The sequence below is a fragment of the Cervus canadensis genome, chromosome 21, assembly GCF_019320065.1.
Source record: "Cervus canadensis isolate Bull #8, Minnesota chromosome 21, ASM1932006v1, whole genome shotgun sequence".
Lineage (NCBI taxonomy): Eukaryota > Metazoa > Chordata > Mammalia > Artiodactyla > Cervidae > Cervus > Cervus canadensis.
Genome location: NC_057406.1, coordinates 19,100,723 through 19,127,221, shown reverse-complemented (window position 1 = coordinate 19,127,221; position 26,499 = coordinate 19,100,723). Strand labels below are relative to the sequence as shown.

The following is a 26,499-nucleotide window of genomic DNA, read 5'->3' as shown; positions in this document are numbered from 1 at the left end:
CCTCTGTCCTCCATTATCTTCCAGAGTATACTCAGATTCATGTTCATTGAGTCAGTGATACTATCTGACCATCTTATCCTCTGGCACCCCTTTCTCCTTTTGCCTTCTGAAAAGACATATCATCAGGGTTTTTTCCAATGAGTCAGTTCCAATGAGTCATATCAGGTGGCCAAAAGTATTGCAGCTTTAGCAACAGTCCTTCCAACAAACTTTCAGGATTGATTTCCTTTAGGATTGACTGATTTGATCTCCTTGCAGTCCAAGGGACTGTCAGGAGTCTTATCCAACACCACAGTTCAAAAGTATCGGTTCTTTGGTGCCCAGCTTTCTTTATAGTCAAACTCTTACATCCATACATGACCAATGGAAAAACCATAGCTTTGATTAGATGGACCTTTGTTGGCAAAGTAATGTCTCTGCCTTTTAATATGCTGTCTAGGTTGGTCATAACTTTTCTTCCAAGGAGCAAGTGTCTTTTAATTTCATGGCTGCAATCACCATCTGCAATGATTTTGGAGCCCAAGAAAATAAAGTCTGCCACTGTTTCCGTTGTTTCCCCATCTATTTGCCATGAAGTAATGTGACTGGACACCATAATCTTAGACTTTTGAATGTTGAGTTTTAAGTCAGCCTTTTCATTCTCACTTTCATCAAGAGGCTATTTTGCAATGAGAGGTGGAGTCTGAACTGGGAGGGTGCTAGATTCTTTTAAATTATATATTAACAGAGTTTCCTTTCAACTCCCATTTCCTGCTTTGCAACTACTGAGAAAAGTTTTTCTTTTCAACTACTGAAAAATGCTTTTTCTGAAACATGACAGAAACATGACAACAACAGAGGTGTCTTTAAAAATCTTAGAGACAGACCCTACCTGTAGAGCGAATGAGGAGGCGTGGAGATCTGGTAAGGTAAAATTGATACACTTTGACAAAACAAAATGGGAGTTGGGGAAGGGAGTTCTTATACTACTGACCACTACAGCAGAGTAGAAATTGTGCTTCAGAAGTATCAGTACTTCACAGTTAACATCCATAGAAGGAGAGATGTTTTGAGGGACTAGAGGTGGGTGAGAGGGAAGGTGTGTAATTGTTATATTAGTTATTCTGCTTTTGGATATGTTACTTAAATATTACTGCACAGTGAATTATGTTATAGGAGGTTAAGAGAAAAATGGTCTTTGGGTTTTGTTTTTAATTAGTCTTCGTATTTTCTCCAGGTTACTAGCAACTTGCATTCTGACAACTCACATTATGATGTTAAATAATAGATGATCATATTCCAGAGGTGATGGCAAACAGACAGCAACAATTTTGTAGTACTTATACTAATAAAAGTTGCCCATACCTCCTATATAGCACAGGGTACTCTGTTCAATATGATGTAACAAACTAAATAGGAAAAGAATTTGAATAAGATAAAATAAAATAAGATAAGATATTAAGATAAGGTAAAATAAATAAGATAAAATAAAATTTTAAGTAAATATAAATGTATGTTTTCTTTCCATTGGGCACAAAATTTCCCTGCAAAATTTCCTTTTGGAATTAAGGGTAAATATGATTTTTAGTAATATCATAAAGTGTTTCAGCTAAAATCTATTGAGGCTCATTTATGTGTCCAAATAATTTTCTTTGTCTTTCCCTCTGTCTCTTTCCCTCTTTATGTCTCTTTCTCTTTCTCATGGGGCCTAGTGTACTTCTGTTATTTATACATAGTGTTTTATATATATATAGTATGCTTCTGTTATTATATCTTTCTCTTATTTTCATTCTCTGGTCCTTTGATCATAGTGCATCTTAAATGGCTAAGCTTTATATCATCCTTTTTAGATTACATTACCAAAGTAGTTTCTATAATATCTTACCAGACATTGTCAGTAGTGATATTAAAATATGAGTATCTTTTAATATAACCATTTTAGTTAAACAATTTTGATTTAATGAGAGCATCAGAGTATTAATGTAACATAGTGATTGATTATTAAAAGTATTTGTTGAAATATAGTACCTATCTGGTTAATGTTATTATCAATATCAATGCATTAAAAAAAATTGTAACCTCCTGTCACTCTCCCCTGATGTTAGTTGAGAATTAATTTCTTACTGTTCTCTAAAGAGACTTTTATTTAATAAAGCCATGAATAATTATTGACCAAAAAAAAAAAAAACTTAATTGCAAAAACAAGGACTATTGGTGAAACTGTTTGGTGTCATTACAGGGGCTCCAAAGAGCTCTGGTACCATAGTTCTTTATCTTTGATCCCAGAAAGAATTTGGTGAGAGATAAAGTGATAAATAAGTGAAAGTGAAAGTCACTCAGTTGTGTCTGACTCTTTGCAATCCCATGGACAGTAGCCTGCCAGGCTCCTCTGTCCATTGAATTCTGCAGACCAGAATACTGGAGTAGGTAGCCGATCTTTTCTCCAGGGGATCTCCCCAAGCCATGGATTGAACCCAGATCTTCCATATTGCAGGCAGATTCTTGACCATCTGAGTCACTAGGGAAGCCATGGTGATAGATAAGAAGTGAGTTATTAGAATAGAACACTTGTGAGGCTTTCAAGTGGGTGGGCAGTGTCCTCTTGCACTGCAGAACTTACTGGGCTACAGCTTTATAATCAAAGGAAAAGTAGGTGGTGGAGAAGACCTTTGTCTTTCCTGTGTACATGTCATGCTTCCATCATCAGCTCCTCCTCCAGGTTGATCGGGAGTTTCCTTTCCCTACATGGTCAAGCTAGGTCCACAAATTTTTTTTTTTTTTTAAATGTGCATATCACAAGAATCATTAACTTACTGAGCTCATTGCACAGGATTAGGGTCTTATTGTGTCACTGTTTTATTGTTTGGGGGCATGTCTCGTGCTTCTATCACATGATTCTGTTGCTAGACAAGCCTGCTTGGTTTTGTGGTTAAGCAAACCTGCTTTCTAGAATAATCATTACATTACAGCAGTTTCCCATATATTACTTTTTGCTTTTCTTTTGTAACTGAAAAACAGATGTGGAGGTTCAGGGTAGGAGTAGGAGGCTAAATCCATCTACCAGCAAATCCTTTAGCATTTTTATGTTATAGCAAGTTTAATGAGAAAAAAGAACGTAGTTCTTGCATGTTTGTACTTTAGTCCAAGAAAAATAAATCCTTTTACTGAACGTCTAATTTCTGCTAAAATATGCATTTTCTTCATTTTCTTTCCTTATCACCTCTCCCCACATTTTATTTTGTATCTGGGACAACAGGATATTGAAGTTCCTGAGACACAGGGTTCATGTTTAATGAAAAATAAAGTTCTTAAGGAACATTAATATTTTATTACTTATGCCAAGTGCTTATGTAGCTGAAGCTATTTGACTAGTCCAAATGAAAATTTATTTATTTTTTTTTATTTTAAACTGTTTCGGTAAATTAACTAAGTTTTCTAGTACATGAAACGAAAGTTAAAACCAGTAGAACTGTAATATGATTCACTTCTCTGTTCTTCTGTGAGACAATTTCTAACACCATTTTTCAAACTAGACATTTGAAGGTTATTGTGTTCAGAGTGTAATTTAAAAGCCACATGAATTTAGAGGGAGACAGGAAGAGGACACACCACAGGAGAGTGTAAGGGAGAAAGACATTTCCCTCTGCTCTCCTGGTTTAAGAATTAAATTGACATGAGACAGATAACAAATAAAAATCAAACAAAACTTTGCAGACTGAAAAAATACATGCAACTTAATGTTGAGAGTTACCTTTTATTCGATGAGAATTCTTAGGGCTTCAAGCCTGGGAGATAATGTCTCATGTAACCCCATAAAAACTGCTCTGAGGAGTGGGGGTGGGGGGGGAGTCAGGTTATGTAGAAGTTTGGAACAAGGGGCAGGTAATCTGAACATCAAAACATTATTGTGATTTAAAGAACACCAGATATCCCAAGTTAAGGAATGAAGTGATTTCTTTGTACTAGAAGATGCAAGAGTCTGTGCTCCCTGAAATCATTCCCTTGATATGCACCTCAGCTGTCTGGGGCTGGTCTCCTGCACTTTTCCTTAGTGCTTACAGCAGGGAGTGACTGCAGCTTAATGACTGCCAGATACCAAGCATCATTCTCCTTCCTAAGCACACTCAAGGCTCAGAATTTCACATTTGGAGGGTCAAAACTGCTGATGACTGTGACATCCTTGTTTATTGATATGGCAAGAAATTCCACATCTCAAGTTGAATCATATGTATACATGAGACAGACCCAGGAAAACTGAGTAGCTCACCAAAATGGCCAATAGCTTCACCTTAAATAGCATCTTCAGCTAAAGACAAAAGATGTTGGGGGTAGTGGTTTGGGACTTCAGAGAGAAGGAAATGGAAATGGAAAAGCAAAAGTTTGGTGAATAAATGTTTGCAGGGCTGTGCAGAGAAAAAGATCTTTAGGGCCACGATAGACTCTGATCTCTAGGCCCTGACCAGTCTCCCCAACCACACACAGGCCCATAATCTTTGCAGATATTCCTGGTGATAGCTCTCTTCTAAACAGCCCCTCTATCTAAATTATTTTAGACAGATAGGGTGAAGATCAAAAATTATTCCTGGATTTTGGTTGCCTTGCTAATTTTTAGATTGAAATAATCCACATGCGAAGAAACATTTTGGGGGTGGCAAATTTTATTTCCATACAAAAAAACAGAAGGGAAGAAAGTAAGCAAGAAAGAGAAATGAAACATGAAACAAGGGAGGGTGTTAGGAGGAAGATATAGAGAAATAAAGAGAAGAAAAGGGGAGGACTTTTAAAATACTGTACTTAGTCACTCAGTCATGTCTGCCTCTTTGCGACCTCATGGACTGTAGCCCACCAGGCTCCTCTATTGACGGGGATTCTCCAGGCAAGAATACCATGACCTCCTCCAGGGGATCTTCCCAACCCAGAGATCAAACCCAGGTCTCCTACATTGCAGGCACATTCTTTACCAGCTGAGCTACCAGGGAAGCCCCTTTTAGAATATTAATAAGTAAGTCAGTGTTAGTTGCTCAGTTCTGCCCGACTGTTTGTGATGCCATGGACTGCGGCCCACCAGGCTCCTCTGTCCATGAGATTTTCCAAGCAAGGATACTGGAGTGGGTTGCCATTTCCTTCTCCAGAGGATCTTCCCAACCCAGGGATCGAACCTGGGTCTCCTGCACTGCAGGCAGATTCTTTACTGACTGAGCTACAAGGGAAGCCCTTTTAGAATATTTACACTTCCGCAATTTTTTTTTTTCATTGTTAGAAGAGTAAGATGTGAATCTCCCCTTATCTCTCTCCAATGAATCTCCTATTTACACCTCCCCCCTTTAGAATATTAGTAAGGGGCAAACAGAAGATTCATTGGAGAGAGGTATGGGGAGATTCACATCTTACTCTTCTAACAATGAAAAAAAATTGTGGAAGTGTAAACTTAAAAAAGTATTCACAACCTAAAAGTTGAGAGTATTACCAAGCCCTAGCTCACTCTACTCACCCCTGACAATAGGCTAATAAATCTGAGAGACAAGGTATTTAGGCAAGGAATATGACTTTACCCAGAGAGCTGGCTGACCAAGAAGATGGCTGACTAACATCTTGAAAGAACCATCATGTCGGGGTCTGGATGCCAGGTTATTTTATGGATCAGAGATGGGGAGAGGAGAGGAAACAAAATAAAAAGAAAAAAACTGATTTTTGTCGGTATCTCTTAGAATACCAAGCCTCACGCAGAGGGATGTGTTAGTTTCACTTCTTTACATCATTTCATGGGTGCTGTGACATGAAATATACCCTGTGATATCAAAACAAAGATGCTGGAACTCTCTGCAGTTCTGGCCTATAAATATGAATTTCTCAGTCAGGCTGGTAAGCAGCAGAGGAGGGGTTTCATTTCCCACACAAAGAAGAGGGATGTTATAGCCCTTTACATATGAGCAGAGTCAGGCTATCTCCTTGTGAGCCAAACAAAGGCACCCTAGCCCAAGAGGCAGGGGAGGTTGGGCAGGCAGAGCTCCTTGAGACAGGCCATTATGTATGCCTTTAATAACAAAAGCAGTGAAATGAGAGTTAAAGTCACAGAAACAGATGCTGTATGGAGTCAAAATTAACCCTTCCTGTTTACAAGAGTTATGTTTTATTCGGTGGGAACTTTTAGAACTTAAGCCAAGGAGATAGCATCTCAAATAACCCTGAGAGAACTGCTCCAAGGAGATGAGGAGGGAGCCAGGCAATATAGAAACTTTGCAACAAAGAGCATGTAGCCTTTGAATATCAAAAGATTTTTTTTTTTTTTTTTTGTAAATTAAAGAAAACCAGACATCCCAGGTTAAGGAATTTAGAATTTTTCTATGTATGGGAAGATGCAAGGGTTTGGTCTCACTGAAATCATTCCTTTGATATGCACCTCAACTATCTGGGGCCAGTATCCTGTGTTTTCATATTCTGAGTTTCTTCAGGGCTCAGCTTAGGGAGTGGCTGCAGTCTGAGGGCTACTAGAAGGAGGGAGTTCTCCCCTTCCTGAGTTCCCTCAGGGCTCAGCAGCTCACCATTCTGTGATGGCTGCGATTGCTGATTACTGTGGCATCCTTTGCTTACTGTTATGACAGGAAATCTTCCATTTCTCAGAAGTCATAACATACGGAATTTCTAAGACAATTGTGCTTTAATGCAGAATCAGAAAGAATGAAGGTGGAAAGTTTTATATGGAGCCAAAATTCAAATGTCATTGTATAGCATCTAAAGACGTCAATCCTATATGTTTTCCCCCTGCCTAGCATTCAAACTGAGGCTCCTGAACATTCTATAAGATATACGTGAAATGAGTGAAATGTAGCAGTTAAAAGAAAGTTAGCAGGAACTTTTAAAAAGTGAAATTGACGCTCAGAAAAATTCCCCTTTTGGTGTACATTTCTATGAGTTTTGACAAATACATATAATCATATGGCCACAACACAATAAGGGTATCCCCCCCACCCACACACATGCTCTCTGTAAATATTCCTTTGCTCTCTCCTCATGATTTGGCAACCAATGATTTCTTTTCTATTTTGTTACCCTTGAAGAATGCCTACAGAGTTAAGCTTTTTTCACCAGCAAAATGCATTTGAAATTCATCTATATTGTAGCGTATATCAGTAGTGTGGACTAAATGAGGAGAGACATTATTCACAAGGACTGTCACAATAGGAAACACTCTCTGAAAAATGTTCTCATTTTTAAGTAAGGCAAGAAGGGGAACAGAACACTTCATGGGGAAGGGAGAGCTGGGTGGAAGAGCAGGTGGCATTTCCAAAGTCACACTTCTCACTAGTGTTCTGGGGACGTGAGGTCATGATCACACATGAGTTGGGAAGTATCTCACTGCTTTCTTTAGTGCCTTTTACATTTTCAGGCAATCCAGAGTTCTCTTGGTCTTTGGGGAGGAGAAAGGCTCAGTAAAATTTACTGAGCCAAAGCAAAATAATGAATGAGCAATTGTGAGCATGGGATCAAGTTTTTCTTTTTTCTTAGTAAAAAGTGGTCTTTATTTACCTTTTTCCCAGCTGAAGGATATTTGAATTGTTGCCAGTTTTTGGTGACAATAAATAAAGTTATTATAAATGTTCAAGTATAGGTTTGTGTGTAAATGGGTATTTCCATTCCTCTTGCATAGATACCCAGAGATGGCATTGCTAGGGCATATGGTGAGGTTATGTTTGCCTCACCTCACTGCCAAGCTGTTTTCAAAAGCTATACTGTTGTATTTTCAATAGTTTATGAGAGTTCCATTTGTATCATTTCTTCACCATCATTTAGATTTGTTATTTTATTTGCCACTCTGATACACATCTTGTGGCAGCTCACTGTATTTTTGTCCCTAGTGACTGGGTGGAGCTTTCCAGGTGGCTCAGGGGTATAAAGAATCCCCCTGCCAAGCAGAACATGTAGGTTTGATCCCTGGGTTGGGAAGATCCCCTGGAGAAGGAAATGAAAAACCATTCCAGAATTCTTGCTTGGGAAATCCCATGGACATAGGAGCCAACTCCTATAGACAGAGGAGCCTGGCAGGTTACAGTCCATGGGGTCCCACAGCAGTCAGACAAGGTTTAGAAACTAAACAACAACGACTGGTTGTGTTGGTTTCTTGATTCATGGGAGCCAGCAGGAGTGATAGGAGCTGCCTACGGGCATGCCAGTCCACAGTCCCTAGGGTGAAAGGTGGCCTGGGTTACCAGGAGCCTTCCAGGAGCCTAATGTCACAGGAATCACTTGGCTCCCTGGAGCCGGCAGGCACTGGGGAGAGGGGGCCTCGGCTAGTGAGTCTGCAGGCTGTCACCCAGGGCTGCAGGAGTCAGACTGATGTGAGGCTAGAGCAGGTAGACCTGGAATCTGTAGTGAAGTCAAACGCTGCTTTACTCTCCTTTCCCACAGGGAGAGGGTCTCTGTCTGTGCTGGACTGCTGAGTCCTGAGGGCAGGGTTTGGGGGGCCTGGACCCCAGGAGTTCACCAGGAGCCAAGGGACACAGGAGGCCCACCTGGAGCTGCTGGAATTGGCAGGTGCAGCGGGGAGACAGGAGCCTGGCTCCTAGGAGCCCACAGGAAGCCCGGGCTGGATGCTGTCTGAGGCTGCATTGTCTGCTGGGATTGCTGCAGTGCAAGGAGCTGGGGTGAGGCAGGGGTGGGTGTGCCTGGAATCCTTGGCTCTGGGGAAGGTATATTCACGTGCAGATAATTTTCAAATTAATATTTCTACTGGGAGGTGAATGGATACCACATCTAGAAACACCTTCACTTCTTTCTAATCTCTATATGTCTTTTATTTATTTTTCTTGCATTTTTGGCACTGATAGAACCTCTAGTAAAATATTCAATTGGATTGTTAAGAAAAGACATCCTTGCCTTGTTCCTGACCTTTAGAGGAAGGCATTCACTTTTTCACCATTAAGTATCATGGTAGCTGTACTATTTCTATGAAAAATGAAAGTTCAGTTCATAATTTGTTGGGCTTTCTTATTTTGGATGACTCTTACATTTTTCCACATTTTATATCTATGCATGCATGCACCCATGCTAAATCACTTCAGTCATGTCCAACTCTGGGCGACCCTATGGAAAGCAGCCCACCATGCTCCTCTGTCCACGGGATTCTCTAGGCAAGAATACTGGAGTGGATTTCCATTTCCTTCTCTTTTATGTCTGTATCGATGGTCATATCCTTTCTCTTCTCTCATTCTGTTAATATGATGAATTATATTGATTAGTTGTCTAATGCGCCTCTTAGAACTTTTAACCAAATTTGTTATTTAAGGAGGTAAATTTGGATTGTGTGTATGTTTCGTTTTCATCCTGGTTTCTAGTCTGTCTGTTTCTTACTCTCTTATTAGCTCTTCTTACAATAACTGGAAGACTCTCCAGGGGAAAAATACTGTTTCTCTTATCTCTGGGTCACTTTTCAGCCGTGGCCATCTCTCCTGGACTTGGACCTTTGGTGAGGGAGTTTGGCAATAGGGGAGGTGAGGTACAGCTGATTTTACATGTGGATTCTGTGATACATTTAAGTTTTTCTTTCTAATGCTTCCATGAGATTGAGATTATGACATTTCCATTTACAGGTAAAGATTTCCGAAAGAAATGCCTAGCAAGTATGTCTCCTGTTACATCTGCCAAGCTTTACTGCTGCATCATTGTGCTTACAGTTCTAAGTGTTGTGTTATTTTCCATTTGTGTGGCAGGTGAGTTACCTGTTCTCCAAGCCATACCATGCTCTTTGCACATTCACATTGTAAATAAATATTTATTGAGCTCCATTATGTGCCAGGGTGTGTGAAATGCTTGAGGTATATCAGTGAACAAAACACAAAAAATTCCGTGTCCCAGGGAACTCCTATTCTATTAATAGCAGGAAGATGCAGATATTATAATATAGAGTAACAGATTGAGATGAATATAAGGGTCCAGGGTAAGCCTCCTCGAGAAGATGACTTTCAGCAAACTTGAAGGAGATGAAGGAGCCGCTGGGCATGTGGGGAACGCATTCCAGATGGCAGGAACAAGTAGAATGAAAGGAGAAATCTCCTGGCAGGTTTGGGGAACAGCACCGAGGCTTCTACAGTTGAAGCAAGGTGAGAATGAGGAAGAGTAACGGGCTGGGGGTCAGGGAGGTCACAGCCTAGTGAGTCAGGTAAAGACTTTGGCTTTTAATCTGAGTGCAGTGGGGGGTATCAGGAAGAGGGAAATTGTAGGAGAGGAATGCCATGATCTGAATTTCATTGTAGAATAAAACCATTTTGACTGTTATATCGAGAACAGACTGTTGGAAGAAAAGTTAGACTTTGGGAACATCTACTAGGGTAAACTTATAGAAATCCACACCAGAGCGGACCATGGTTTGGCCCTGGTGGTAACAGAGGAGGTGGGACCTGGTGTCAGAATCTATCTTGAAAGTTGAACCAACAGTATTTCCTGTCATATTAGATAAGGGAGGAAAAAGTGAGGTTAGGAAGCAAAAGCATGTATTCTTCCCACAGCCTATACTCTGATATCTTGCTGGTTGGTTTCAGAGCATCTCACAAGGGCCCAAATATTTTTATACATATTTAACAGAAATACATATAAAATAGCATTTCCAGAAACACTGGAAATACTACATTGTATTTTTGGTACTAAAATCAATAGTTGAACTATGCCATGTTTTGTCTACTGGAAGGTTTATACCCCTAAGAGATGTATCATAGTAAAATCTAGGAAAGGTAAGGAGTTTGCCTTACTTATGTCAGGAGTGAGAAGGACTGATATTAAGGAAGATGTGGGGAAAGGGAAATCTGTATGATGCTAGGAAAGAATACTACAGAAATTAAATGCTACAGAAATTGATTTCCTTAAAACCATTAGTGTCCATGGACCCCTGGGAAGTGAGATGCACAGATTCTCTGCTCGAAGATCAGTGGATTGATGGCTTTTGTGCCTGAGATAAGACTGTTAGTGATGACTCTGGGAGGCAACAATCAAATACAATATGTACTTCAAGACTGACCTCAGAGGTAAAAAGTCACCATATAAAATATATATATATATATATATATATATATATATATATATTCATATATTAGTTTTCACAGAACATTCTTTCCAAGACAAACTCTCAAGCTAATAAAATCATTTAGGAAAATCAACTACCACTAGCTTGCACTCTGCAAGTGACCACAGATCTCAATATTGCATTCTCCAAGAAACCAAAAAGAGAAAATAGATCTCGGAAAAGTCTGCTGTTTCGGAAAGCAGTAAAGTACAATCACATTTCCACACAGTGAGTAGCAGTTGGTGTTTTATAAGTGGTTAAAGCTGGTAGCATTTCAAGAGGCATTAGAAATATTAGTTGGAAGTGCATTACAGCTCAGCAATTCTGCATATAACCCAGAGTTGGGTGGCATCCATAGATAGTGTTTAGTACATGGACAAGCACTTGAGAATGTGACTCTGGAAGCAAAATAATATGAAATTATGTACTGAATGGTGCCAAAATACATATGAAATAAAACTGCATTCTGATAAACAGACGCATTGGACATGGAAGACGTTTCTGATAATCTGTCTGCCTATGGAAAGTAGGTCCTGTAGAGCTTTTAAGAAAAACAAAATGCTATTTGCAGAGCCATAAAGTATAAGAGTCTAGTTTATATTTGGCCATGTTTTTCTTCAAACTCCTCATTTTGGAATTTAGTTTTGCTGTACTTACATATATGAATACATGTGTGTGTATATGTATATACATACATAATTCGAAAAAATAAGAAAAGACCAACCTCAGGATGGTAAGTGGCATAATAGGTAAAAGGGATAAGAACATTTATTTGTTATGTTCACTGTGTCTGTCCAACTTTTAGTGAGCAGCAGAGAACTGGTTCCACAAATCTATATGTAATGAATGGTGCCAACATACATATAAAAAAAAACTATTCTTTGGGAAAAACAGACGAGTTTGGACTTGGAAGATATTTCTAATAATCTGTCTACCTATAGAAAGTAGCCCCTGTTCAGGTTTTGAGAAAAACAAAATGCTGTTAGCCAAGGCCATAAAAGTACAAGAGTCTAGTTGTTCTTTGGCATGCTTTTCTTCAAACCCCTCATTTTGGAATTTAGTTATACTGTACCTACATATACATGCACACACATGTATATATGTATATATTAAGACATGCATATGTTAAAAAGACAGACCTCAGGATGGTAAGTGAAAAGTAATAAAAGGGATGAGAAAATTTATTTGTTATGCTTCACTATGTTCAACTTCTAGTGAGCAGCAGAAAGCCAGACTCACACGTTCTGTATGTCCTCTGCCCAAAAGGATGGATTGGATTTGGGTGTAAGTGTTTTAATTTTTCTGAAGACTCAAAGAATTGGACAGCCAGTCAGACATTTTGTACTTCACGTGAAGCTGTTCTTGCTCAGTTTGAAACCGAGGAGGAGCTGGTAAGAAATATTTTTGGATCATGTTCTTTGTTGAATACTTAGCCCCTGATAAGGATGTAGGCTGCACAGGGTGACAGCTGAAAAAAGAGGAAGAATCCCATTCCAGGCAGGCTTGGGGGCTCAGAGTGCATATTAGTGCCTGATATTTCCTGGGTATGTTCTCTACCTGGAACCCTGTGAGACAATTTAGACACATTCTCTCATGTAATCCTCATGGTTAACCTTCAAATTAGGTATATTGCTCCCATTGTAAAAAGAAGTCTGGTAATCATGCAATTTATCACCCAAAGTGGGACATTTTGGGGAGTGAAAGTGACAATATTACGCTGGAAGTGACAGTATTATGTTGGCACCACAGGCAGAACCTGGGACTTTCCCAGTCAAATTGAGATGTGTGATCACTTTAATGTAATTTAGGATCAGAGACACTTGAGTGACTTAAGCTGAGAACTAGGGACTAGTCTTCTCCCTTCAGTGTCTAAGCTTCTCAGTCTTACCAGCTGTCATCCAAGGAGAGAAGGCTGAGGGGAAGAGGACTCAAGGGTAACATGAAGGAGACATGTGTTTTTGCTTTCTGTGTTTTATAATAGAACTTTCTCAAAAGATACAAAGGCCCTTTTGACCATTGGATTGGCCTTAGCAGAGAATCATCACATCATGCTTGGAAGTGGACAGACAACTCTACATATAATATGTCGTAAGTTTCTAGAGTGCCTTTTGTTCTATTTATATGTGGTTATGGGTGAGAGATGTATTTATGGGAATGTAAATTTAATATCATGGAAGGTTTGCTGTACTGTGAGGTATAAAATAGAAATCCTTTGTATGCTCTTCCGTTTACTATCTGTGCCTTGGGAAAACTTTACATATCATGTTTTTAGTTGAAATCTTTAGCATGATGATGACATTGGACATAGTTCTTCCGCTTTCACCCACTGACTTAAACTGTGCTGAAATCCGTATTTAGAATGTAGAGAGAACAGCTGAGGTACTCTGGGATCCTACAGTCTTGGAAAGCCACTGAAGAATTAGTATCCACAGACTCTCAGTCCACTCTGCCAGCTGCTCTATTCATTCCTAAAAGGAAGATCATCAGAGAACCAGGGGGAATCCCTCCTGTGATAATTTATCCCTGGAAGGAACTTAGTAACACATCTTGGGTTGTGAACACTTCAGTGGGAATGTTTTAAATGTAACCATTACTTTGGAGCCTAGAGAATATAAGGGGCAATCACTTCCCTCAATCAAAGCTAAGCCTGTTTAAGAATTTGCTAGTAAGCACATATGTTTATTTTCACCCATGTATGAACCAGGTCAGAAGAACACTGAAAATCATGTTCCCTGAACGCTAATTAAAATAATCAGTAAAAGATCAAAAATAAGAATAGAAAAGAGTTTTGTCTGAGCTAAGTTGAGGACTAGCCCAGAAGCCCACTTCCCAGATTGACTCTGAGAAACTGCTTCAGAGAAACAGGGTTTCTGGCCTTGTCTTATGTCTTGTCAGAATTGAAAACATTAAACAAGTCAGGGTTACATTCCTTCAAGGTTTTGCGTAAAAAAAAAAAAGAATAGACCAGCAAGTACACAGTGGGTCGACACGGCATTTTCACCTGGGAAGGGAGTCTTACCATCGAAGGAGGACCAGTGTTGGTATCTCAAGAAGAGGGACATTTAAATTTTCTTTTTAATTTGGACATTCTTTACTTCTGGTCAGTGTGCCCTTTTGTTTAATAATTAAAGTAGATGTACAGTGGATGTTAAATATGACACAAACAGACTATTTTATACCATAAAATTCAAGTTAAGTCATGTATAACCAGAATGACTTACCAATATTTCAATATGTGACCATTTCTTTTATCACCACCCATGGCAGCAGTTCACTTGGCTGCAACAGTGAGCCCTAGTTAAATACCTAGTCAACAACATAACTGAATTTGGGATGGATGATGATAATCTTCCAATATTCCAGCCGGAACTTTGAGAATATAAAAGGAACTGAATACAGAAATCATCTATATTTACTCAGAAGCCTTATGAACAACAGATTTTCATTTTTCTCTTGTCCACATTAAAAATACCTGGAGTCGGGGGTACTGAAGGTTATAGAGGAGGAATGAATGGAGATGTCCAGGCTATGCTTTTTTAATATTTTCGTGTTTGGTTTTAGGTTCGGCATGACAGGAGATGGGGAACGTGGCTACCTGAATGACCTTGGAGTTAGCAGTGCCAGAAGTTATACAGAAAGAAAATGGATTTGCAGCAAACAAATAACATCTCCATGTCCTTAAATTCTTCAAGTCCTTTTTAGGGATCACACACCATCCCTAAGAAATGCATTAAAAATTGTTTTATAAATGTTTTATAAAATTTTATTATAAATGTTTATATATACATTACAAACAGTTGCCCTATTGCTTGCTCTGCCAAAAATATCAGGAATATTTATTGATAGTGTTTGGTAACCCCACAGAAGCAAGCTATACTTGCATGAGATAGAAATTTGGAAGAGATTCTAAATTAAGTAGGTGTTAAATAATATGAGTTGATATTTATGTCTTGAACCCATAAATATGAAAGAATTCCCTTTTTTCCATACAAACAGCATTTTATTTGCACACATGGGACCACAATAATGACTATGATAGCTAAAACCATGCACAATTATTTTAATAACCAATGAGAAATATTACAATTGGTTAACACATTCAAAATTCCCTGACTGTCTGTTCCACATGTACATGGTCACTTTTTTTGGACTTTCCTGGTGGCACAGTGGATAACAATCTGCCTGCCAATACAGCAGACACAGGTTCCAGCTCTGGTCCAGGAAGATTCTGTACCCCACACAGCAGCGAGGCTCCTGTGCCACTACTACTGAGCCCGCTCTCTAGAGCCCACGAGCCACAACTATGAGCCCGAGAGCTACAACTACTGAAGCCCCATGCCTAGAACCTGTGCTCACTGCAGGAGATGTCACCGCAATGAGAAATCCACACACTGCAGTCATGGTCCAGTGCAGCCAAAACTTAATAATTAATTAAGTAAATTAAGAAAACATATATAGAGAGAAAATTTTAATGCTACTAAGACAAGGCACTTCCATGGTGGAAGTCCAATAATAATAACAATAAATTATCTATTTACCACAATAAGTAGGAAACGAAAGAAATCATAAAATGGGGCAGGGGTAGGGAGAAGCAAGCAAACAAACTAGATTTTACAAGCTGAAATGAATATCAAAGATCCCACATGCTACAACTAAGATCTGGGGCAGCCAAAAAATTTCAAAAATTACTAAGACTAATCTTTATTTCAGACTCCATATTTTAAGGCATTAGAAATACTGTAAAGGTGCCTTTTATGCTTTAATTCTCAGTGTTTCTGTTTTATTTATTTTTTTCTATTTCTTTTTTTTTCCCGTTATTTTTTGTTAGTTGGAGGCTAATTACTTTACAATATTCTAGTGGTTTTTGTCATACATTGACATGAATCAGCCATGGATTTACATGTATTCCCCATTATTACAGTGTGCTAAGTAAATATTATATCTATAAACAAATACCAATCTGTATTTTACACTATTGGATTTTAAAAATCCTGCTTTCACCCCATTTAAATCAAAAATAGTGAATTGCCTCCTCTCATTACCCATGTGATACTCAGTCTCACAAATGTTTATGTATGGTTGAGGTTTAGAAACAGAATGTTTTAGATTTTTACAGTATGAGCAGCATTGTACTAATGAGTCCAGAAATGGACTAAATAGCAATTTATAATGCGTCTTCTGTCTTTATGTATCAGGTTGTCCAGTGAATAAGAACCTACAGAATAGAAAATCCAAATAACATTCTTGGCCAACCCAGGGCTTCCATTTCTCCCATCTTAGTGGTGTGCTTCCCAGTTTCTTCTTTTTTTGTTTTTAATTTTGATCTACAACCATATTCCAATGAACATTGTGTTAATTTTAGGTGTGCAGCAGGGTGAATCCGCTGGACATGTAAATGTATGCACGCTTTTTTAGATTCTTTCCCCACAGGAATGAACACGGTATAGAGTTTCCCTGGGCAATGCATTATTCCTGACCAATTATCTATTTTACAGAGAGTGCTGTGTGTCTGTCAGTCTCAGTCTCCCAATTTATCCCTCCACACCCCTTTACACCCCTTTACCACCTGGTAACTCTAAGTTTGATTTCTACATCTATGACTCTATTTCAGTTTTGTAGATAAGTTCATTTGTACCCTTTTTTAGATTCCATGTATAAGCGATATTGTATGTTTGTCATCAATTTCTCCTTGTAATTTAATTTAATTTTGAAGATATTTAGTTTTGTATCTATTTATATATATTATACATTTATATTATATAATATATATACTTTTATATACTTTAAATTATGTATTTGATGCTTTTTGTCTTAGAGTCCCTTTTACCTCAGGTTTTGTAAGATGAATGAATTATGTCTAGTTCACTTCCGTGTCCTCAGAGACTAGTACAGCGTCTCAAGTACAGAATGTTCTAAACATCCCTGTGAATATATAATGTCTTCCTGACTATGAGGTGCTGCCCTGTTTGCCTGGTTTCTGCTAATTTTGTCGTAAAGAAAGATAAATTTTCACAGAAATCTGGAAAGTAAAATAAAGCAATCAGTAAAATTTATATTGGTAAACTTGGTGTGATTAACTTACAAATGATGTTTGAGTCAAACTGTGCCCTAACTGACTTAGTGTTCTTTTACAAGCTAGTTTCATTAACATAAATTAGGAGAACAACATATGAGTAAAACATACTGGTTTGTCAAATTGGTTCTTTTTTGTTGTTATGTACAAAGTTTTATTTAAAATGAAATATTACACTTTCTCTCCATATTCATTCACATAAGTATATTCTTATTGTATACTTATATATGTGTATGTGTGTGTTTCCACATGTGACCATGGGCTTAAAGGAAAACATACTATAAGTTAAAGCTGGATTGTCTATATTAACATCAAACAAAGCTGAATTTAAGCAAAGAAATATTATAATGCTAAATGTTTTGATATATAGGAAGATTTAGCAATGATAAATTTATTTTTTATTTTTTTCCATTTATTTTTATTAGTTGGAGGCTAAATACTTTACCATATTGTAGTGGTTTTTGCCATACATTGACATGAATCAGCTATGGATTTACATGTGTTCCCCATCCTGAACCCCCCCTCCCACCTCCCTCCCCATCCCATCCCTCTGAGTCATCCCAGTGCATCAGCCCCGAGCACTTGTCTCATGCATCAAACCTGGACTGGCGCTCTGTTTTACACTTGATAATATGCATGTTTTGATGCTGTTCTCTCAGATCATCCCACCCTCACCTTCTCCCATAGAGTCCAAAAAATTGGTTCTGAATCTTTGGCAGAACCCACTTTTGAAGACAGAGTCTAGGGTAAATATGTAGTACATTAACACAGCTTAAGACAAACATTTCCATAAGAAAAATGGATTGGTTAGCTCAAGGTTTGAGAAAAGTTAAATTCAGGTGGAGCCAGGTGTCATCATGGCAACACAGAATTTTAAGAGAAACCTCCTTTTAAATTTATATAGAGAAGGAGAAGAAATCTAACACTTATTTGTTTCCTCCTGCAGCTTAAGAGAGAGAGAAAAAAATTTCTGACACTTACAGCCTATTTCCTCTCTTTGGAGACCCCTGGCCTTCCCTGCCTGTTACCCTCTCATTGTGATCTTTATAAATTACCTCAAAGCAGAGGTACTTCACATGAAAAATAAATAGATCACTAGTTTCACTGGCTAGCTTAAAGATTCAAATGAGGTAACAGATGAAAGTCTCTTGTTACTCTATTTGACTCCATAAATATTTAGTACATAGTTGTTGGTATTTTTTCCATCTTTGCTCTGTGGAAATGAAAGTAAAAATAGCGGCAATAATATTTTGTGTTATTTTTTTGTGATGGGTGTTAGATCAGCATCTAATTTGTGTATGTGTGTGTGTGTTTATGCTCAATTGTTCAAGTATCATTTGTTGAAAAGACTACTTTTTCTCTGTTGTATTTGTTGTACCTACAGGTTCCAGGAAACAAACTCACTCAGAAGTACAATGCAGACAGTGGAGTGCAGTTTATTACACCGGCGGCCCCAAGGCAGAGTCTCCTCTTAGCCAAGGACCCCGATCAGTTTTTGTAAAAATCTTATATACCCTAAGTGTATGTGCTCAAACCCACTTCCCCAAATTCCTTGAAACTAGTCTGGACAAGGTAGAAGAGAGATACAATCAAAGTTAACCCATGATTCATCTGTCATAAGCCTAGATGGTTAAACAGTGGACATTTATCAATAGACCTGTGGTCATACCCTGGTAAGCATAATGGGATTTATGACTTTGTTCTGTTACAGAGATAATTAGCATATTCTTTTAGGCGATGGAGAGTCTAGGTACAAGTCCTGAGGCTCCTTCTTCTGGGGGGTCAGGTTTTCCATTGGTATTTCGTTTCCACAGATACTGGGAATATAGCTCAAAGTCCACAGTCTGGCCCAAGATGGAGTCCTGCTTTCAAGATGGAACCTGTTTTGTTTCCTCCTTTATATTGCCTTTACTCTTTGGTCCAAATTCAGTCAACTGCATTTACGAGGGTCTATTTCTGGTTTCTCTATTCTGTCCCATTGATCAGTTTCCCTTATTTCAGCACACTAACTTGCTTACTGTAGCTAGATAGTAAGGCTTGACATGGAATAAGATCCATTCCCCAATTTTCTTCTTCAATATTGGGTTGACTATTCTGGGAATTATGCCTCTTCATACAAACTTTAGAATTATTTTGCCAACACCTATAAAATGACTTGCTGCATTTTTATTGTGAGTATATTGAACCTATAGATGATGTTGTAAGGAACTGACATCTTGAAAATATTGTGTTTTCCTATTGTTGCAGGAAAGGGGACCCCTTCCAGGGCCCGAAACTGGGCTCTTATCTAACACTTGCAAATGAATTGTCCGAGGAGACATGTGCTGACAAAGCAAGAGATTTTATTGGGAAAGGGCACTCGGGTGGAGAGCAGAGGGGTCAGGGAACCCAGGAGAACTGCTCTGCCACATGGCTTGCAGTCTCAGGTTTTATGGTGATGGGATTAGTTTCCAGGTTGTCCTTAGCCAATCATTCTGATTCAGAGTCCTTCCTGGTGGCGCAGGCCTTGTTCAGCCAAGATAGATGCCAGAGAGAAGGATTCTGGGAGGTGGTCGGACATGTGATGTCTCCTTTTGACCTTTCCCGAACTCTTTCGGTTGGTGGTGGCTTATTAGTTCCATGTTCCTTAGCAGGACCTCCTGTCATAAAACAACTTGTGCAAGTAGTTACTATGATGCCTGGCCAGGGTGGGCAGTTTCAATCAGTGTGCTTCCCCTAACACTATCTACAAACATGAAGTATCTTCTGATTTAAATTCTTTGATTTTGTTTACCTGAGTCCAGTACTTTTCCTCATATGGAACTTGTACACATTTTGTTGGATTTATACATAAGCATTTCATTTTTTTAGGGTGCTGGTATAAATAAATGGTATTTTGTTCTTAATTCCGCATTTTGCTAGCCACTGTTGGTGTCATCGAAAGCAATTGACTGGGATACTCTCTTTACATTCCTGGACAGAAAGCTACTCAAAGTCTCAAATGCGACTCAAAGTCATGACCCTCTACTTGCATGTGATCTCATGGTTGTTCTTTCTGGTATGACTACCCTCATAGTAGCATAAACTATTGTTGACTGAAAATATGCACAGCCTAAGAGTTGAGAATTATGTTTTATTCAAGAGACTTACTGAGGACTATAGCCCATGATTATTGTCCAGTTAGATAGCTGAGGGGACTGTTCCCAAGGGGTAAGTTGTAAAACAGGAGCTAGAATATATAGGAGCTTCTGCTGAGAAAACACCCATGTAACTGAACATCAATATTTCATTGTATGCATGCACAGTGTTTTAAACTTTCGTTCATTAAAACCTTTGTCTTTGTTCTTAGTGGCCCCCAGAAGTTTAAAGGATGCTAGGTCCAATCAGAATTATCATATGCTGGGCCTCTTTATTTCTATGAAATAGGCAAATTAGAAGCCAGATTCTTGGGTAACAGACAAAAAAGTTGTGGTGCAAGTTGTGTGGTCCAACTTCTTCTAATGAGAAGCTGGAAGTGGACTTTATCATCTCTTCATTCTGCTCTGAGATGAAGGAAGGAGCTATGTAAAGTGTCTTCATGCTCATTTAAAACCACCCCTTTGCTAGAGTTGCCATATGAGCCAGTGATCCCACTCCTGGGCATATGTTCAAAGCAAGCAGTAATTTGAAAAGATATATGCACCCCAATGTTCACGGCAGCACTATTTACAATAATCAAGATATGGAAGCTATCTAAATGTCCAGCAACAGATGAATGGATTAAGAAAATGTGGTGCATACTTAACGATGGAATATTACTCAGCCATAAAAATGAATGAAATAATGCCCTTTGCAGCAACATGGGTGTGTCATGGGAGTGTAATTTCCTTGGTTCTGTCTCGTCACAACAAAAATTTGAAGCGACGGACGTTAAAGCCCTCGGACAGACCGTGTCACAGCTCTTGGACAGATCAGTGTTATAACTCTCGGAGATAAGTGTTACAGCTCCATGTTACAGCTAAGTTTTATTTAGAAAATAAAAGAAAAATACATCCTTGAGGTGTGAGGGCATGCCAACCTAAAAGACACAAAGAGGAGAGAGTGAGGGACACCCTGCCCTTTGGCTCCTCTTCTCACTATGTTTTTCCTACCCCCTCTCCGCTCCGGGTCTGTCCTATGTAAATTGGGCTAGCCAGGAGTTTGTTTGTTCTACTTGAGGTCCTCACTCCGGTCTTCAGACCTTCCTTTGTTCTATTTTTGAGGTCTTTTCCCTTTCTTGTCTTTTAGCCACCTCCGTTCTGGACTCCTTTTCCCTATTCTAACTACCCAACAGATGGACTTAGAGATTGTCATACTAAGTGAAGTAAGTCAGACAGAGAGAAACAAATATCATATGATATCACTTATATGTGGAATCTAAAAAAAAATTAAAATGAATTTATTTGTTATACAAAATAGAAATAGATCCATAGACACAGAAAACAAACTTATGGTTACCAAAAGAGAGGTTAGGGGAGGGATAAATTAAGAGATTGGGATTTATATGTGCATATTACTCTATATAAAATAATCATCAAGGACCTACTGTATAGCACAGGGAACTGTACTTAATATTTTGTGATATATTGTGATAACATATGACAGAAAAGAATCTAATATATATATATATATATACATACATATGTATACTAGATATGTATATATACATAACTGAATCACTATGCTATACACATACAACATTGTAAATCAACTATACCTCAATTAAAAAAAACAAACAAACACGCCTGTTATTCTTTGTAGTCCTCAGGAAATGAGGTATGCCTAGCCCCTCAGGTAGCACCTGGAAAGATTGAGGTACTAGATATAGAGTTCAAACTTTCTGCTCCTCAGGGAGAATCTGGGAGCAGGACTTGCTCTCCTGATTACATGTTGAGGTTCAGGGGATGGGGAGTGTGGTGAAAAAGTGTTGTCAGCTTTTCCTACCAGCTTTGGTGTGGTTATTTTCACAATTACTTTGCCTCTTGAGCAGTTCCTGGATTTCTCACAGAAGACTTCATCCACATGTGACTGTTGAACTTGTGTATTTTGGTAGGAAAAACAGTCCAGAACCTCCTATTTTGCCATCAAGTTGTGTCAGTCACAGTGTCTTTCAATACTAAGCATGCATCTTTGTAATAGTCAAACCTATAAAGAACCAGATGTCATTAAATGGGTGTAAATAAACATTGTAACAACCATATAAAGGCTTACAACTCAGCAATCAAAAGGAATGAGCAGTTGATACATGGAACAATTTGATTGAATAAATGAAAAAAAGAAAAAAGCTGATCACAAAATTTTACATCTTGTTTCATTTCATTTTTTGTAACATTCTTGCAATGACAAAGTTGTAGAGATAAAGAACAGCAGCTAAGAACAAGATGATGAGAGAGGAAAGAGGGGTGTGGCTATGAAAGACCTACAGGCTGTATCTATGTGGTGATGGAGTCATTCTGTATCTCCACCATGTCAATGTCCACATCTTAGTTGTGATTTCACATCTTAGTTTTTAAGATGTTACCATGGGGCCCACTAGATAAAAGGGACATAAGACTTTTCTGTAATACTTCTTACAACTGAGTGTGAGTCTGTGATGATCTGAAAAGTTTTTTTGAAGTTTAATTAAAAAATAATGTAGATATAATAAAAAAACAAGTGAGGTTCAACAGCTCACTGCTCCAAAAATCAATCCTCAAGGGAGGCAAATACTGGTAGAAAGGAAACTTGCTTTTAATCAGAATGTTGGAAATCTGGAGAGATGGTGAACTCAGTGTCCCCAAGAACCACCTCCAAGATTCTGCTCAGCCCTGAAAGATTTTAAAGGGAAACATGAAGTAATTTCAGTTAATCCTTGGGATAAGGGGTCAGAGTCATCACCATCCTCCAGTGTGTGGGCTTGTTGACTTCTTGTGACCTTTCTTTCTAAGATATCTTGTTTAAACCATTCATGAGATTACAGACACTAGGGAAAGATATAAGATTATCTGTTAACTGGAAGCTAATGGGTTGAGCTCAGCAGTGGCCACAGGACTGGAAAAGGTCAGTTTTCATTCCAATCCCAAAGAAAGGCAATGCCAAAGAATGCTCAAACTACCACACAATTGCTCTCATCTCACACGCTAGTAAAGTAATGCTCAAAATTCTCCAAGCCAGGCTTTGACCAATACGTGCACCATGAACTTCCAGATGTTCACGCTGGTTTTAAAAAAGGTAGAGGAACCAGAGATCAAATAGCCAACATCCGCTGGATCATTGAAAAAGCAAGAGAGTTCCAGAAAAACATCTATTTCTGCTTTATTGACTATGTCAAAGTCTTTGACTGTGTGGATCACAATAAACTGTGGAAAATTCTGAAAGAGATGGGAATACCAGACCACCTGACCTGCCTCTTGAGAAACCTGTATGCAGGTCAGGAAGCAACAGTTAGAACTGGACATGGAAAAACAGACTGGTTCTGAATAGGAAAAGGAGTACGTCAAGGCTGTACATTGTCACCCTGCTTATTTAACATATACGCAGAGTACATCATGAGAAACGCTGGTCTGGAAGAAGCACAAGCTAGAATCAAGATTGCCAGGAGAAATACCAATAACCTCAGATATGCAGATGACACCACCCTTATGACAGAAAGTGAAGAGGAACTAAAGAGCCTCCTGATGAAAGTGAAAGAGGAGAGTGAAAAAGTTGGCTTAAAGCTCAACATTCAGAAAATTAAGATCATGGCATCTGGTCCCATCACTTCATGGCAAATAGATGGGGAAACAGTGGAAACAGTGGCTAACTTTATTTTTGGCGGGGGCTCCAAAATCACTGCAGATGGTGATCGCAGCCATGACGTTAAAGGACACTTACTCCTTGGAAGGAAAGTTATGACCAAGCTAGATAGCATATTAAAAAGCAGAGATATTACTTTGTCCACAAAGGTCGGTCTAGTCAAGGCTATGGTTTTTCCAGTGGTCATGTATGGATGTGAGAGTTGGACTGTGAAGGAAGCTGAGCACCTAAAAATTGATGCTTTTGAACTGTGGTGTTGGAGAATACTCTTGAGAGTCCCTTGGACTGCAAGGAGATCCAACCAGTCCATCCTAAAAGAGATCAGTCCTGGGTGTTCATTGGAAGGACTGATGTTGAAGCTGAAACTCCAATTACTTTGGCCACCTGATGCGAAGAGTTGACTCATTGGAAAAGACCCTGATCCTGGGAGGGATTGGGGGCAGGAGGAGAAGGGGACGACAGAGGATGAGATGGCTGGATGTCATCACCTACTCTATGGACATGGGTTTGAGTAAACTCCGGGAGTTGGTGATGGACAGGAAGCCTGGTGTGCTGCGATTCATGGGGTCGCAAGGAGTCAGACACGACTGAGAGACTGAACTGAACTGAATGGTTTGAAGACAGAGATAAAACAAGGGGGTCTCTGGCATGCAAGGTGCTCTTTGCAGAAAATAGATCTCAGCAGTGAAAAATGGAGTGTTTCCTCCCATACCAGTAAACAAGGATCTCACAGGCACCAGTGATTGCAGCCCTCTGAAGTTAATCTGTGAGACCTAGGGGAACACAGGTAGGAGAAGAATATCTGCTATCTAGCAACCATCAGACCACAGCCACTACCCTATGGTGAGCCCTGAGGAAACTTTAGATGTGAAAACACAGAATATTGGCCCCAAATAGGTGAGGTGGATAGCAAAGGAATGATTTCAGTGAGCCCAGACTTTTTCATCTTCCAATATATAGAAAAGTGCTAAATCCCTTAACATCGGATATCTGGCTTTCTTTAATGAACAATAAAATCTTTTAATTTCAGACTACTGGCCCTTTGTTGCAAACCTATATAACCTGATTCTTCCCTTTCACCTCCTCAGAGCAGTTCTCTCAGGGCTACTTGAGAAGTTGCCTCCCAGGCCTAAAGTCCTAAAAATCCCCACCAAATAAAACACAACTCTCAACTTTTAGGTTGTGAATATATTTTAAAGTCGACAGCAGGAGGCTCTTTTCCTTGTCATTAGAAAAACTGTATTACAAATGACTTTTAATCAGATATCCCCATGCTCTACTCATCTCTGATCCTTGAGCACACCTTACAAATGTTTTAATCATACAGAAACTTGGCTAACTTGCCAGTTCTTTCCATAGATCAAAGAAGTAGGAATGGAGAATAAGTAATTAACAGATGATCAGATCTCATCACTAGCTTCCTTTTCAGTGATCTTGATGGGGACAGAGTAAATAGCTAATCCCACTAGGGGATTATAAGTTTAAAAAAAAAGTATGTGAGACCCCTGTAAGTTAATAATCATTTAAGAAAATAGATTTGCTTAACCAGAAAGCCAGCAGGTTTGCTTAGCAACAAAACCGTGAGGTATGCCCCAAAACAATAAAAGGATGGTGGCGCAAAACCCACATCCTGCCCCGTGAGCTCATTGAGTTAATGACCCCTAGAATATGCTTTCTACACACAAAAAACAAACAAAAAACAATAATTTATGCAAAGGTGACATTTCAAAGCAAAGATCCTCATTGTATTGAGACCTGAAATATTTCCTTAGTGTCATGACAATCCTGGTTTAATCATTTAGGGACAGGAAAACTTCCCAGACCAATCTAAAGGAGATGCTGATGATGGAAACATGATGTCTACTCAGAAATGAGGAAGAAAGTGATTTTGCCCCTCCCCACTTTTCCTTTGATTATAAAACTGTAGCCCATTTAGTTCTTGGTGCAGAATCCTCTCACCCACCTGTTTTTAAGCCTCACAAATGTCCTGTTCTAAGAAATCACCTCTAATCTATCTCTTTGCTTCTCGCTGAATTTTTTCTGTGCCTAGACATAGATGAGCAGATTTCTTCAGAGCATCCCCCCTCCCAAAATACCACCCAAGAGTTTCAGTCTCCCAAATAAATCATGTGAGCAAGATAGAGGAACAAGTCTAGAGGAAGACTGGGAGGAAGCCACCTGCATGCAGTGGGGGTTGGCAGTGACTCTGTTACCGTCTCAACAAGGAACTGAGATCACTTCCTCCCATTTCTTTACAATTTTCAGGGCTAAGAAGAATCTTTGGAGGTGGTTCTGGGGGGACACTGAGTCCACTATCTTCTCAGATTGCCGGCTTTCTGATTAAAGACAGCTTGTCCTTCCACAAATGTTCATAAGTTTGATTTGGCAAGCCATGAGCAGTTGGGCCCAACTCAATTGGTAACTTGCAGAGAGCTCTTTCCTGCGAAGAACTCTTTCCTGCCAAAAGCTGCTTACAATAAAAGTTAGATTAGATGAAGGAAAAAAACCCAATTCATCCCTTCCATGCACATAGAGTCAGAATCCACCACATCATTTGCACAGTCAAGTGCAAAATAAAAAGGGAGGAGTGCTTTGTTTAAATTTGTTAATAATTTTAAGATAT

At 39.0% G+C, this 26,499-nt stretch overlaps 1 protein-coding gene across 3 annotated transcripts; it reads left to right on the top strand.

The window, feature by feature from the left end:
• The first annotated feature begins 458 nt into the window (after window positions 1-458).
• Window positions 459-17,085, top strand: LOC122423221 (C-type lectin domain family 2 member D11-like). Of its 3 annotated transcripts, none has more exons than XM_043439991.1 (5): window positions 459-903; window positions 9,567-9,686; window positions 12,299-12,423; window positions 13,014-13,120; window positions 14,594-17,085. In XM_043439991.1, exons 1-5 carry the CDS (start codon window positions 798-800, stop codon window positions 14,712-14,714), a joined length of 579 nt encoding a protein of 192 aa, XP_043295926.1. In that variant the 5' UTR covers window positions 459-797; the 3' UTR covers window positions 14,715-17,085. The 3 variants fall into 3 exon arrangements, with proteins under 3 accessions (XP_043295926.1, XP_043295925.1, XP_043295927.1); XM_043439990.1 differs by having other exon boundaries at window positions 12,248-12,423; XM_043439992.1 differs by lacking the exon at window positions 9,567-9,686 and having other exon boundaries at window positions 12,248-12,423.
• The last annotated feature ends 9,414 nt before the right edge of the window (window positions 17,086-26,499 follow it).